Source organism: Mytilus edulis, chromosome 4 (assembly GCF_963676685.1).
Source record: "Mytilus edulis chromosome 4, xbMytEdul2.2, whole genome shotgun sequence".
NCBI lineage: Eukaryota > Metazoa > Mollusca > Bivalvia > Mytilida > Mytilidae > Mytilus > Mytilus edulis.
Window position 1 is genome coordinate 20764845 of NC_092347.1, and position 14688 is coordinate 20779532.

Genomic DNA, 14688 nt, shown 5'->3' on the forward strand with positions numbered 1-14688 from the left:
CTACTGTCATTTGTGACATTTTCAAGATTTTCATATTTTGATTGAGTGTTGATTCGCAAGATGATTCGTGAAAAAAGCAGGAGAGGCTTACTCTGTCAAAGCACCCGGTCTTCTATGTTCATGCATTTCAATCATTGTGTGTATATATTACTTTAAAATGTCTCTATTTTACAAGGTTCTCCCGACGAATGAAATTTAGAACGCATTATTTTCATTTTATTTATCTATTTTAAATGATATAGACAAAAGGCTACTTATTACTATTGTCGTTCAATTCGTTTAATCTTGAATAACAGCAGATCAGCGAGTACAAAGATTTTAACGATACCAAATCAAGGGAGATGAAGCATCAATATGAAATGAGTATCGATATAATTGAACTCACCACTTTTCTCACTTTCTTGACTACTTGTGTTATCAGTTTCATTAATAACTGTCATTTCTTCTGATTTCGTCGAATTTATTTTGTGGTCACTGTTTTGTTCATCTACGAAAAAATGTAGGATAATATCATAAAGGCAGTAGTTTTAATGCATTGCAAGATAATTTATTACAGTCATTTTCCTGTATAGTATAGGAAAAACCCTCAGATATATTTATAAAACAGTCATTTGCTCTACAACATTCTGGAAACTTTTTTCAGTTTGGTAAAGTTCGTCTTTTTTTTCTCATTACGATTGGTATTATTAATGAAAAAAATATGGTTTCTTATATTTTTATTAATTTTTTGTGTTTTCCTTCTACTTTGATATGTACAGCGAATTTAATAGTTTCACCTCAATAATTGGTGTTATCGATTAAGTCATAACTAGCATTTCTTTTGTTTTCTCTTAAATATTGGATACATATACTAAAGAGATGTATCCCGCTGAACTGACTTTGAATAAAGATAATACTATCGATGAACAGTGCCGTTTCCTGAATGTCGTTATATTTATTGTTAACAGGAAGCTTCATATCCAACTTTAAGATAAATGATATGATTTTACATTTTTTATTGTTATCATCCATTTTTGGACGGAGACGTGACTTTGAAAGAACCTGTGTAATTTAAACAAAAGAAAGCTATTTAACTGAAAATTATAACATCAGGATTTCCGATATCACTAATTTGTAAAACACTTGATATTCTTTTCGTTGGTACAAGTATACCATTCGTAAATATACATCAACGTGCAGGCATTTTACACTTTCAGGTTTCACATCAAAATTTTATTGTAATATTCCTTACAAAGCTAAAAAAAATGTCGTCATTCAACTCATAAGCTAACAAAACCTTTAAACAGACTTAATCATTTGTGAATATAGTAACGATACTGCTGAAATGAATCTGTATATATTTAAACTCACCACTTTTCTCACTTTCATGACTACTTGTGTTATCAGTTACACAAACAGGAATTTCGTCTGATTTCTTCGACTTTTTTTTGTGGTCACTGTTTTGTTCATCTACATAATGCACTCAACTCAATAATTGATGTTATCGATCAAAAATAAATGCATGTTTTTTCCAAATTGAATTTTTGTTTCACTATATGAAACAATCTATTTGATTGTAACGGAAGAAATCAGTTTACTAAACATTATAACATCAGGGTTTTCGATATCACACACTTGTCAAAACATTTGATAATTTTTATCAACGATACAAGGATATTATTCGTGAATATACATCATTCGTAAATATACACCAACGTGCAGACATCTTTCACGTTCAGGTATTTCGCATCGAATATTTGAGGTAATATTCTATACAAAGCTTAAACATGTCGTCATTCACCTAATGAGCTAACTACACCTTTACACAGACTTATTCATCCATTAATATAGTAACGATACTGTTGTGAGGTAATTAAAGGTGACAATTTTGAAATTAATATTGATTCAATAATATGGATTTGCTTCAGAAATAAACAGATTTATTCCATAAAAAAGTTGCTGGCATGATATGGGTTATGTTCATGTCATACAGTTGATCATAGTATAATACTAAACCCCTAACGAAAGGGATCGTGCTTGACTTTCATATGATGGGGACCTACTCATTTAATCAGTTAAAATGACGTCTGGATCTGGCAATTGAGTAACTGTTAGTACTCCTTTGTTGATTTATATATCATTGTCATGTTGCTTTAATTAGTTTTCTGTTATATATTCTATCATCGGACTCGAACCTCTTTTAAACTAAGTTTTACTGTGCGTATTGATGTGTGTTGGTTAAGGGGTTAGTTGAAGCCTGCCTCCGGATGCGGAATTATGTCGCTGTGTTAATTACACATTGAATTTTGACATCTTATATCTTTACATTCCGATATGGTCGTCTGATATCTACTGCTATTTGTGACATTTTCAAGATTTTCATATTTGATTGAGTGTTGATTCGCAAGATGGTTTGTGAAAAAAAGCAGGAAATGCTTACTCTGTACAAGTACCCAGTCTTCTATGTTCATGCATTTCAATCATTGTTTGTAAATATTACTTTAAAATGTCTCTATTTTACAAGGTTCTCCCGATGAATGAAATTTATAACGCATTATTTTCTTTTTTTAATCTATTTAAAGTGATATAGACAAAAGACTACAGTACTTATAACTGATGTCGTTCAATTCGTTTAATCTTGAATAACAGCAGATCAGCGAGTACAAAGATTTTAACGATACCAAATCAAGGGAGATGAAGCATCAATATGAAATGAGTCTCGATATAATTAAACTCACCACTTTTCTCACTTTCTTGACTACTTGTGTTATCAGTTTCATTAATAACTGTCATTTCTTCTGATTTCGTCGAATTTATTTTGTGGTCACTGTTTTGTGCATCTACGAAAAAATGTAGGAAAATATCATAAAAGCAGTAGTTTTAATGCATTGCCGGATAATTTATTACAGTCATTTTCCTGTATAGTATAGGAAAAACCCTCAGATATATTTATAAAACAGTCATTTGCTTTACAACATTCTGGAAACTTTTTTCAGTTTGGTAAAGTTCGTCTTTTTTTTCTCATTACGATTGGTATTATTAATGAAAAAAATATGGTTTCTTATATTTTTATTAATTTTTTGTGTTTTCATTCTATTTTGGTAAGTACAGCGAATTTAATAGTTTCACCTCAATAATTGGTGTTATCGATTAAGTCATAACTAGCATTTCTTTTGTTTTCTCTTAATTATTGGATACATATACTAAAGAGATGTATCCCGCTGAACTGACTTTGAATAAAGATAATACTATCGATGAACAGTGCCCTTTCCTGGATGTTGATATCTTTATTGTTAACAGGAAGCTTCATATCCAACTTTGAGATAAATGAGATGATTTTACATTTATTATTGTTATCATTCATTTTTGAACGGAGACGTGACTTTGTTACCATGCATTATTTATGATGTTTACTTATCTCAAGATGTTTTTTTCGATTCGCTCGTGTATGAAAGAATCTGTGTAATTTAGACAAAAGAAAGCTATTCAACTGAAAATTATAACATCAGGAGTTCCGATATCACTAATTTGTAAAACACTTGATATTCTTTTCGTTGGTACAAGGATACCATTTGTTGATATACATCAACGTGCAGGCATTTTACACTTTCAGGTTTCACATCAAAGTTTTATGGTAATATTCCTTACAAAGCTAAAAAATGTCGTCATTCAACTCATAAGCTAACAAAACCTTTAAACAGACTTAATCATTTGTGGATATAGTAACGATACTGCTGAAATGAATCTGTATATATTTAAACTCACCACTTTTCTCACTTTCTTGACTACTTGTGTTATCAGTTACATTCATAACAGGAATTTCGTCTGATTTCTTCGAATTTTTTTTGTGGTCACTGTTTTGTTCATCTACATAATGCACTCAACTTAATAATTGATGTTATCGATCAAAAATGAATGCATGTTTTTTCCAAATTGATTTTTTGTTTCACTATATGAAACAATCTATTTGATTGTAACGGAAGAAATCAGTTTACTAAACATTATAACATCAGGGTTTTCGATATCACACACTTGTCAAAACATTTGATAATTTTTATCAACGATACAAGGATATTATTCGTGAATATACATCATTCGTAAATATACACCAACGTGCAGACATCTTTCACGTTCAGGTATTTCGCATCGAATATTTGAGGTAATATTCTATACAAAGCTTAAACATGTCGTCATTCACCTAATAAGCTAACTAAACCTTTGAACAGACTTATTCATCAATTAATATAGTAACGATACTGTTGTTAGGTAATTAAAGGTGACAATTTTGAAATTAATATTGATTCAATAATATGGATTTGCTTCAGAAATAAACAGATTTATTCCATAAAAAAGTTGCTGGCATGATATGGGTTATGTTCATGTCATACAGTTGATCATAGTATAATACTAAACCCCTAACGAAAGGGATCGTGCTTGACTTTCATATGATGGGGACCTACTCATTTAATCAGTTAAAATGACGTCTGGATCTGGCAATTGAGTAACTGTTAGTACTCCTTTGTTGATTTATATATCATTGTCATGTTGCTTTAATTAGTTTTCTGTTATTTATTCTATCATCGGACTCGAACCTCTTTTAAACTAAGTTTTACTGTGCGTATTGATGTGTGTTGGTTAAGGGGTTAGTTGAAGCCTACCTCCGGATGCGGAATTATGTCGCTGTGTTAATTACACATTGAATTTTGACATCTTATATCTTTACATTCCGATATGGTCGTCTGATATCTACTGTTATTTGTGACATTTTCAAGATTTTCATATTTGATTGAGTGTTGATTCGCAAGATGGTTCGTGAAAAAAAGCAGGAAATGCTTACTCTGTACAAGTACCCAGTCTTCTATGTTCATGCATTTCAATCATTGTTTGTAAATATTACTTTAAAATGTCTCTATTTTACAAGGTTCTCCCGATGAATGAAATTTATAACGCATTATTTTCTTTTTTTAATCTATTTAAAGTGATATAGACAAAAGACTACAGTACTTATAACTGATGTCGTTCAATTCGTTTAATCTTGAATAACAGCAGATCAGCGAGTACAAAGATTTTAACGATACCAAATCAAGGGAGATGAAGCATCAATATGAAATGAGTCTCGATATAATTAAACTCACCACTTTTCTCACTTTCTTGACTACTTGTGTTATCAGTTTCATTAATAACTGTCATTTCTTCTGATTTCGTCGAATTTATTTTGTGGTCACTGTTTTGTGCATCTACGAAAAAATGTAGGATAATATCATAAAAGCAGTAGTTTGAATGCATTGCCGGATAATTTATTACAGTCATTTTCCTGTATAGTATAGGAAAAACCCTCAGATATATTTATAAAACAGTCATTTGCTCTACAACATTCTGGAAACTTTTTTCAGTTTGGTAAAGTTCGTCCTTTTTTCTCTCATTACGATTGGTATTATTAATGAAAAAAATATGGTTTCTTATATTTTTATTAATTTTTTGTGTTTTCATTCTATTTTGGTAAGTACAGCGAATTTAATAGTTTCACCTCAATAATTGGTGTTATCGATTAAGTCATAACTAGCATTTCTTTTGTTTTCTCTTAAATATTGGATACATATACTAAAGAGATGTATCCCGCTGAACTGACGTTGAATAAAGATAATACTATCGATGAACAGTGCCCTTTCCTGGATGTTGATATCTTTATTGTTAACAGGAAGCTTCATATCCAACTTTGAGATAAATGAGATGATTTTACATTTATTATTGTTATCATTCATTTTTTAACGGAGACGTGACTTTGTAACCATGCATTATTTATGATGTTTACTTATCTCAAGATGTTTTTTTTCGATTCGCTCGTGTATGAAAGAATCTGTGTAATTTAGACAAAAGAAAGCTATTTAACTGAAAATTGTAACATCAGGATTTCCAAAATCATTAATTTGTAAAACACTTGATATTCTTTTCGTTGGTACAAGTATATCATTCGTAAATATACATCAACGTGCAGGCATTTTACACTTTCAGGTATCACATCAAATCTGTGTGATTTAAACAAAAGATAGCTATTCAACTGAAAATTATAACATCAGGAGTTCCGATATCACTAATTTGTAAAACACTTGATATTCTTTTCGTTGGTACAAGGATACCATTTGTTAATATACATCAACGTGCAGGCATTTTACACTTTCAGGTATCACATCAAAATTTTATGTTCCTTACAAAGCTAAAAAAATGTCGTCATTCAACTCATAAGCTTACAAAACCTTTAAACAGACTTAATCATTTGTGGATATAGTAACGATACTGCTGAAATGAATCTGTATATATGTAAACTCACCACTTTTCTTACTTTCTTGACTACTTGTGTTATCAGTTACATTCATAACAGGAATTTCGTCTGATTTCTTCGATTTTTTTTTGTGGTCACTGTTTTGTTCATCTACATAATACACTCAACTCAATAATTGATGTTATCGATCAAAAATAAATGCATGTTTTTCTAAATTGATTTTTTGTTCACTATGTTGTTCATCTACGAAATAAATATTGGATATGTAAACTAAAGAGACGCATCCTGCTGAACTGACTTGAATAAAGATAAGTATAGATTATCGGGTTTTTCTACACATTGATATCGTAAAATATCAGCCGCGAGCCACAATGTGGACCTTTTTGGTGAGTAAGCGCAGCTGGTATTTTCCCTATTCCTTAGACAACTTCATGCTTGACGAAAACAAGCTTGATAACGTCTCCTCTAACATTGTGAAGTCGATGATAACTTCTCCTCTCAAATTATGACGTCGCTGATAATGCCTGGTCTAGTTTTGAAGCCATGATACGAGAATCACGGAGCAACAGAGCAGGGTGATAGCTTTACAACTCAAAGTCATATGAAACCTCAAATTAAAAATGAAAATGATGAATACGGTTTTTTATACCTAAATGGATAGTTTTCATTATAAAACTTATGCACAATTTTTTCATACTTAGAAGAAGTTATATGTTTTAATTGCTTGCTTCAAGGAAGCAATTCGCCAGCATATTTTCTGTATTCAAGTAAACTTAGCTTGAACCTTCTCGTAAACATCCGGTGATCGCAATACGCCTGAATCTGTCATTGAAATATACTTTAATCTAATCAAACATGGTCTACAACTTTCAAGCAGTACCTGCATACGGGGTATATATATTTTCCAATCGATACGATATTCCCGTGTTAGTATTTCCTATCATGATTTTCTTGAAAGAGAGTTGCTGCTCACAAGGAAGCTATTAAACCAAGAGTTCCAAATGGTGAAGTTGAAATCACTCTCGGTAATTTTACGGACGCCATCACCAGTTGGTTGACCGTTATTGAATAACCGTTTCATAGATGATATCGGATATGTTTCTTACGTCGTAACTACAATCCCCTTCCCTTACATGAATTTGACCTACCGAATTATACTATTTACCGGATTTGTTATAACATAAGCAACACGACGGGTGCTACATGTGGAGCAGTATATGCTTACCCTTCCTGAGCACATGAGACCAACCCAAGTTTGTGGTAGGGTTCTTTTTGCTTATTCTTTAGTTTCATATGTTGCGTCATATGTACTATTTTTAATCTGTTTTTTTTTGTTTTATTTTTAGTTATGGCGTTGTCAGTTTATTTTCTATTTATGAGATTGACTGTTCATCTGGTATCTTTCGTCCCTCTTTTATACACGTTCTCAATATCCATGCTTCTTTGTTGATTGTTTACTATAAGGTAACAATCGGTAAACTACGGCTTCAAAATACGGCAATAAATGAGCCGCCATATTTTTACATAATAACAGACAGAGAGGAAAAAATGACGATTTTGCGATATATTTGCGTAAAAAATGATAAAACCGTGTACAGAAGACTACGTTTATGATATATACATTTATCTTACCTCCTATAAAATTTCTAGGAATATGGTTAGTTAAAAGTGCCCTCGTGGAGACCGTGTATGTTTCATATTAGGTTAGTAGGGAGTGGGGGGTTTATCTCATACACGATTAGTAGTGGTGTTACGTCCCTTTATAAAAACAAAGCGGTACTGAGAAAAAATCGTAAAGGTTTCAAATAGACGACGAAATTGATGACTTAGATTGAAATAATTTCATAAAACACATTTATACCTAACAAGTTGTTATTGTTGGTATCTAATTTTTTAGGATCAATGGAAGTAGTTTCTTAATGATAACAGTATTGAAGACTTGCTCGTTTTGATAGGACACTAGCTTCGCTCTCATCCCATATGGAATTTACTGACCCTACATATACCGTATGAGGTCATATGACTTTTATAAAACATTCTGCAGCTTTGTCAAGTTCGTTATAATTCTCATTTTCATTACACTTGGTGTCATATATATATATATAAAAAAAATCGATATTGTGTCTTATTTTCATGAATTTATTGTATTTTTACTATTTTCAACAATATTTCTGCTGATGTTTACAGCGAATTTAAATGCTGTGCTGTAGTAACGTGATTATCTTTGTCCTAAACAACGCAGAGTTATTTAATAGGTTAAAAGTCTACACTTGTATCGCAGTTTTAGTAAAAAAAAGACGCGTCTTCGTATTTATATGATGCAAAATAAAGGCAACAGTAGTATACCGCTGTTCAAACTCATAAATCCATGGACAAAAAACAAAATCGGGGTAACAAACTAAAACTGAGGGGAACGCATTAAATATAAGAGGAGAACAACGAAACAACACTACAATGCAAACATTCTTATCTTGTGAAATTTCCTTGATTAACTCACAGCTTGTTTTACAAAGGAGGAAGACAAGAAAAATGGTTTTAAAAAACGTAATTAAAAATTTATAATGAGTGAATCTTTTAATTGTTTTTTGTTTCTATCAAAGTCATCAATATACTCACTGTCAAGACTTTTGGAAGACTTGATGACACCCATTTCCTCTTCCTCTGAATATGCTGTGTTTTTTTTACCAGAGGGGTTGGTGATCGCTATAACAGATTCAGTTTGATTCTTTTAAGTTCGTCATTTAATTATTTTAATTGTTTTCTGTTTTAGTTTCATACCTTTTTATTCATTTTTTTGTCTTTCAATTAAGAGACATTAATGGAGTATTATTAAAATCTTTCAAATCTTTGTCGAAAATGACTGCAATTGATTGATAATTTTAGTAGAATAAGAAATTAGTCAAGCAGTAATTCAATTTCCGTTTTAATGAAAACAATAATGGTTGTATCGAAACAAAACTTGGAAAGATCCCAGGTGCTTTCAAAAGGTAAAAAGATTCATCTCCACATGTAATAATTTAGAAATATTTAGTATTTCGTTTCTATTTGGCCTGTAGAAAGAAATCAAGTATATTATATTTGACATTTAGTTGTCTTTCTGATCTTTTAAACTGATTCTATATACACTACTAACAAGGAAATATGCAATGAAAACAGTTTTGCACCTGAAATTAGCTCGAGAACAGCTGATTGACGTGTCAAATTGATGTAAACATTCATTTTGGACGAATGTTAAAGTGTCCTTTACCAAGAAAGTAATATGGCAGTTGTTATCAAATAATTGTTTCCATGTATGTTGGCGTTTGCTTTTGTTGCAGTTCAGTTTTGTCGCGTTGTCTTTTTTCTCTAATAGTTGATGTTTTTTTCCTTGGTTTTAGTTTGTAACCGGGGTTTGTTATTTGTTTTTTTCTCTCCATCAATTTATGACTTTTGAAACGCAGTATACAGTTGTTGCCTTTGTTTACTTTGCTTTCCGATTACAAACCCGAATATTAATATTTCAGTCAATGAAATTTTGTTTTTCCTTACATCTTTTAATCATTTCTTCTGAAAACTATTTACCATATTATATTGTATTCAATTGAAAATTAGGGTATGCAATCAGTTAATGACTTTATAAATCACGAAACTACGACTTTTTATAATTTTAACAATTTCAAGAAACAAAGACAATAACAATCCAAAACAAGCAGTAAACAAAGACTCACAAAACCAAAGGACATTTACATCAACAGTTATAAATAATAATTAAGAAACAACACGAACTCTACTAAAAACCGGGAGTGAAATCAGGTTCTCCGGAAGGGTAAGCATTTCCTGCACCGTATACGGCACCCGTCGTGTTATTTCTTTGTTCAGTTCAGTATTGATGGAAGGTTATTATGACTGAGGAAGAATATCAGATATGAGTTCTGACACACTTTTGTCAATACAAATCAACCATTTTATCACATATTTTTGTCCGATTTCAAAAACGCAAACCCTATGTACAATGTAATACATAAGAGAGAGCTGTGGTACTTTCTTATTCAAATATTTGTTAAAACAAGGGGCCGAAAGATACCAGAGGGACAGTCAAACTCATAGATCGAAAAAATAAAAAGACAAACAGACAAATAATAGTACACAAGATAAAACATAGAAAACCAAAAGACTAAGCAACACAAACCCCGCAAAACAAAAATCCAGGACTGATCTCAGGTGCTGCGGAAGGGTAAGAAGATTCTGCTCAACATATAGCAGATCATGCTCCGCATTTGTTATGTGAAACCAAATTTTGTATATAAAAAAAAGAGTTGGTTTTTTTTTTACTACAAAATAGGAAGAATAGTTCATGGTAACCTAACAATCATGTAAACATATTTATTCAAAAACCTTTCAAAAGAATAGAATCAAAGCATTTTTTTTATAAAACGATATTAAACGATACCACGTTAAACACTTTTTGTAAACTTGGTGAAGAAACCATTAAACACATTTGTAATGCCAATAACTTATTAATTGTGGCAGTGTTTTTCAAATATTGTAAATTGTTTTCAATAATGATAATATATTTTTTGGTTGCAATGATGTACGTTTATTATTGATTCTGTTAGACATGATAACGAAGAATTATATATATATATATATATATATATATTTATATTATCCTATTATATTTTACATTTAAAATTATGAAATCAACAGATGTCCATGTTCAATATAAACGCATAAGAAGTGTCAAAACAACACCAAGAACAAAAAAGGAAACATTAAATGTATTTATGTATCAATATTTCGGATAACAGATATCCTTTGTTAGTATGATTGTGATGTAAAATGAATCATATCTATTCTGATTAAACTATAACAATATTAGTACTTATACAATAAAACAGTTGAAACCAAACACAGAAAGGCTTGTACAATTCGAAAATTTTAAAAATGACGTAGGTTTTATAGCTTTTTACAACAGCGAAAGAAAGATATGCTTCAAATAAAACTGGTAAATTTCTGTAATTTCAAAGGTAACAACCGTTAAGCTGTTAGAACAACTATTGCGTGGAAATACATTCCCGATAAACAGCTTTTTTTTTGCGAAGTTTTCATTTTTAATACATTGTTACCATTTTAAATAAGCAAACCTTTTTTTTTCGTGCCAACAGTTGGTCAATTTAATTATCGTCTAATTTCATGTCAACACCGAAATATTGATTACTGGGCTGGTGATACCCTCGGGGACGAAACGTCCACCAGTAGAGGCATCGACCCAGTGGTGTAAATAGTTATCAAAGGTACCAGGATTATAATTTAGTACGCCAGACGCGCGTTTCGCCACTTAAAACTAGTGGTGATCTCAGGTGCTTCAAAAGGGTAAGCAGATCCTAATCCACATGTGGCGCTGGTCATGTTGCTTATGCTATAACAAATCCGGTAAATATTCTAATTCGGTAGGTCACATTTATGAAAGGGAAAAGGATTATAGTTACGACGTAAGGAACGTATCCGATATCATTTGTGAAACGGTTATTCCATAACGGTCTACCAACTCGTGATGGCGTCCGTAAAAGTAACCAAGAGATGATTTCAAGTCACCATATCGAACTCTTGATTTAATACCGTCCTTGTGAGCAACAACCCTCTATCAAGAAAATCATGATAGGAAATGCAAGCACGGGAATATCGTATCAATTGGGTGATATATACATTGTATGCAGGTGCTGCTGGACTTTTGCTACTTAGAAATGGAAAGTTCACAATCAGAAAGCTGAAATCATCTCTTTTGTCGTAAAGTTTTATTTTCAATCGACTCTCATTAGGCGATTTGATAGGAAATAAGCCTTTTGTTGAAAATTAACGTAGTAGCGTTTTATTCATGACAAATAGTTCTCATTTTGATTTTCAATGAAAAAATCAATACAAATGACTACATTTCCTTTCATTATTGGTCATGAAATTTAGAGCGCATTAGTCGACAAACAGATCTTTTATAATAGTGTTTGTAAAGACATTATACATGTCTTACTTGAATATTTGTCGACGCCTGGGCCCAATGTTTTTTTTATCTACAATTTGGTTATGATCCGGCTGATTTTGTCAAATTTTGCCAACATATCTGTAACACATATTTGCGATGTGAAAATCAACGCTTTAATATGAAACTTTGACATAAACAGTTTTATTTAACTTTCTAACATGTCTTTCATTCAATTTAAAAAATATTTTATCTTGTATCATTGAACTTTATAATAGGGTAAAAATATGGTTCTTGCAGAGCTTACTCCTTTTATCATGTCGGAAAATTTAAGCTCAAATGCGTAAAATCATATTAGTCTAAAAGAAAAGAAAAACGAATGTGACTCACCGAATTAGACTATTTACAGGGTTTGTAATAACATGAGCAACACGAAAAGTGCCACATTTGAGCAGAATCTGCTTAACCTTCCGGTTCACCTCAAATCACCTCAAGTTTTTTGTGGGGTTCGTATTGTTTAGTATTTAGTTTCTATGTTGTGTCTTGTGTACTATTATTTGTTTGTTGTCTTTTTTTTTCTAGCCATAGCGTTGTCAATTTAATTTTGATCTGAGAGTTTGAATGTCCCTCTTGTATCTGTTGGAATAAAAATTATTCACATATCCTCACCGTTTCTCGTAGTGTTTTGTTAGCCCGTAATCAACTTAAAAACTCGGAAAACAAATAAAGCATTGAGAATTTGTGTAGACCATCGCACATTAGAGCTACCACAATTCACCTCGGCGTAACTTTCTACAAGATAGCTTCAAAATGCCATCATCACATTTCAGTATGATCTATAATGCACTTAAAAGAGTCGCGGTTCGGAGTACCATCACAGATCAGAGTTATACATATATTTACAATATTAAAAGCTTAACAAACAGTTTTGTCTTACCATATTCATATTTAGTATTGTTCTTCCTTCTTATTATAACTATGATAACCATTATTGGAATAAGTACTAATAAGACAGTCAGGATAACAACAAGTGTAACCACCAACTTGTTTTTGCTCCATTCTGCATAAGTAAGGTTAGCATGTTTTATTACATATGATTATTTTGAATAAGTGTCATATCTTATATAAATGTACGAGTAGATAGTGAATTTTTAACTATTACGAATTAATTCATTGTCATATTCTTTTGTTGAACGAATACGTATGAAACCGTCAGCCTGAAATAAAGACCAGGTAGTAAATGGTCTTTTATATTTTAATCGTTTTAATGTATGATATTGTTTTTTAATGAATATTTGTCTCAACAGAAAATTGTTTCTGTAACAAGAAGTGAGCTTTAGTTGAGAGATGTTGGATTTTACAATATACAACTTTGAGTTTGGATCTAAGATCCATAAACATTTCATTATTGGGTAACATTATTAGATCTAAACTTTTTTGTAATAACAAAAAATATTGCATTTGTTCGGATGTTTTGGCAAAACAAATAAAAGCAGAATACATCAGACATTTATATCATAAGCGTTTGCGTCATCAAATTAATAGAACTAGTTTGAAAGAAAGACAATATTATCTAGTCTTGTTTATTTCAGTTTATCTTTCATCTCCACGTCGATGGTATCATATTTGCGATGGCAATGATACACTGTGTATTTATCTCTTGATGATCAAAACTTGTGCTAATAAAATATATAGTTTGTGCAAAATGATTGTACACTTCTGGTAAACTGGAGACAAAAGTTTCTTACCGTAAAGAAAGGAAATATGTCGATAAAATTTTACATTTTGTACGTTGTAATATATTATATACTGTCTATAGATATTTAATACAAACTACACAACTGTAATTATATATAACATGTAGATTACATTTTGGTCTCTGCTTGTATTATTTTTCGTGTATTCCTCTAACAAAAAAGGTATAAAAACACATATGTCAAAATACAAACCTCCATTTGGATACGTTTTTGAACACTCTGTTATCGTTTTCACACACTCTGTGATCTTTTCCGTAGGTTGACTTTCACCGTCTGAAATTTTTGCATACATTTTTATAGTATATATCTCACATCTGATCATTTTTTGTTAGTTCAAAAAAATGTAATTTATTGTTGGCATCAGTTTGTTTTATTTCCAGCAGTCGCCATTCGGGTTTTTTTTTTTTTTTTTTTTTGAGACTTTTAATATAAACTTCAGCTTTAAAATTCCGCTTAATCAAGGGACCCATTCAATAAAACATTTGGTTCTAAATATTTGTACAACTGTGATGTTTTGGGGCTTTCCTGGTGGACCTAAAATTCAAAAAGCGTTATTTAAATATTTATTTTTTATGTTTTTTTTCTTCTGTTGGATGTTTGGTTCCAGAGAAAATAACCAGCCCAGTTTTATTCATATATCATCTTCGTTCAAATTAGTGTACATAAAATGAAAACATCATTCTAAACACAAGGGCTTTTCTACCCCAAGGATGTAAACA

General features: G+C 31.2%; 1 protein-coding gene across 1 annotated transcript in view; it reads right to left on the bottom strand.

Moving 5' to 3' along the window:
• LOC139521287 (uncharacterized) overlaps positions 1–14688 on the bottom strand; it is a 46774-nt gene that overhangs the window by 1331 nt on the left and 30755 nt on the right. The window contains exons 18-26 of the mRNA XM_071314761.1: positions 14162–14242; positions 13150–13272; positions 8876–8962; positions 6308–6409; positions 5115–5216; positions 3745–3846; positions 2718–2819; positions 1351–1449; positions 386–487 (exon numbers count right to left, since the gene is read on the bottom strand). Coding sequence (XP_071170862.1) covers positions 386–487; positions 1351–1449; positions 2718–2819; positions 3745–3846; positions 5115–5216; positions 6308–6409; positions 8876–8962; positions 13150–13272; positions 14162–14242 — 900 coding nt within the window. The remainder of the gene's footprint in view (positions 1–385; positions 488–1350; positions 1450–2717; positions 2820–3744; positions 3847–5114; positions 5217–6307; positions 6410–8875; positions 8963–13149; positions 13273–14161; positions 14243–14688) is intronic.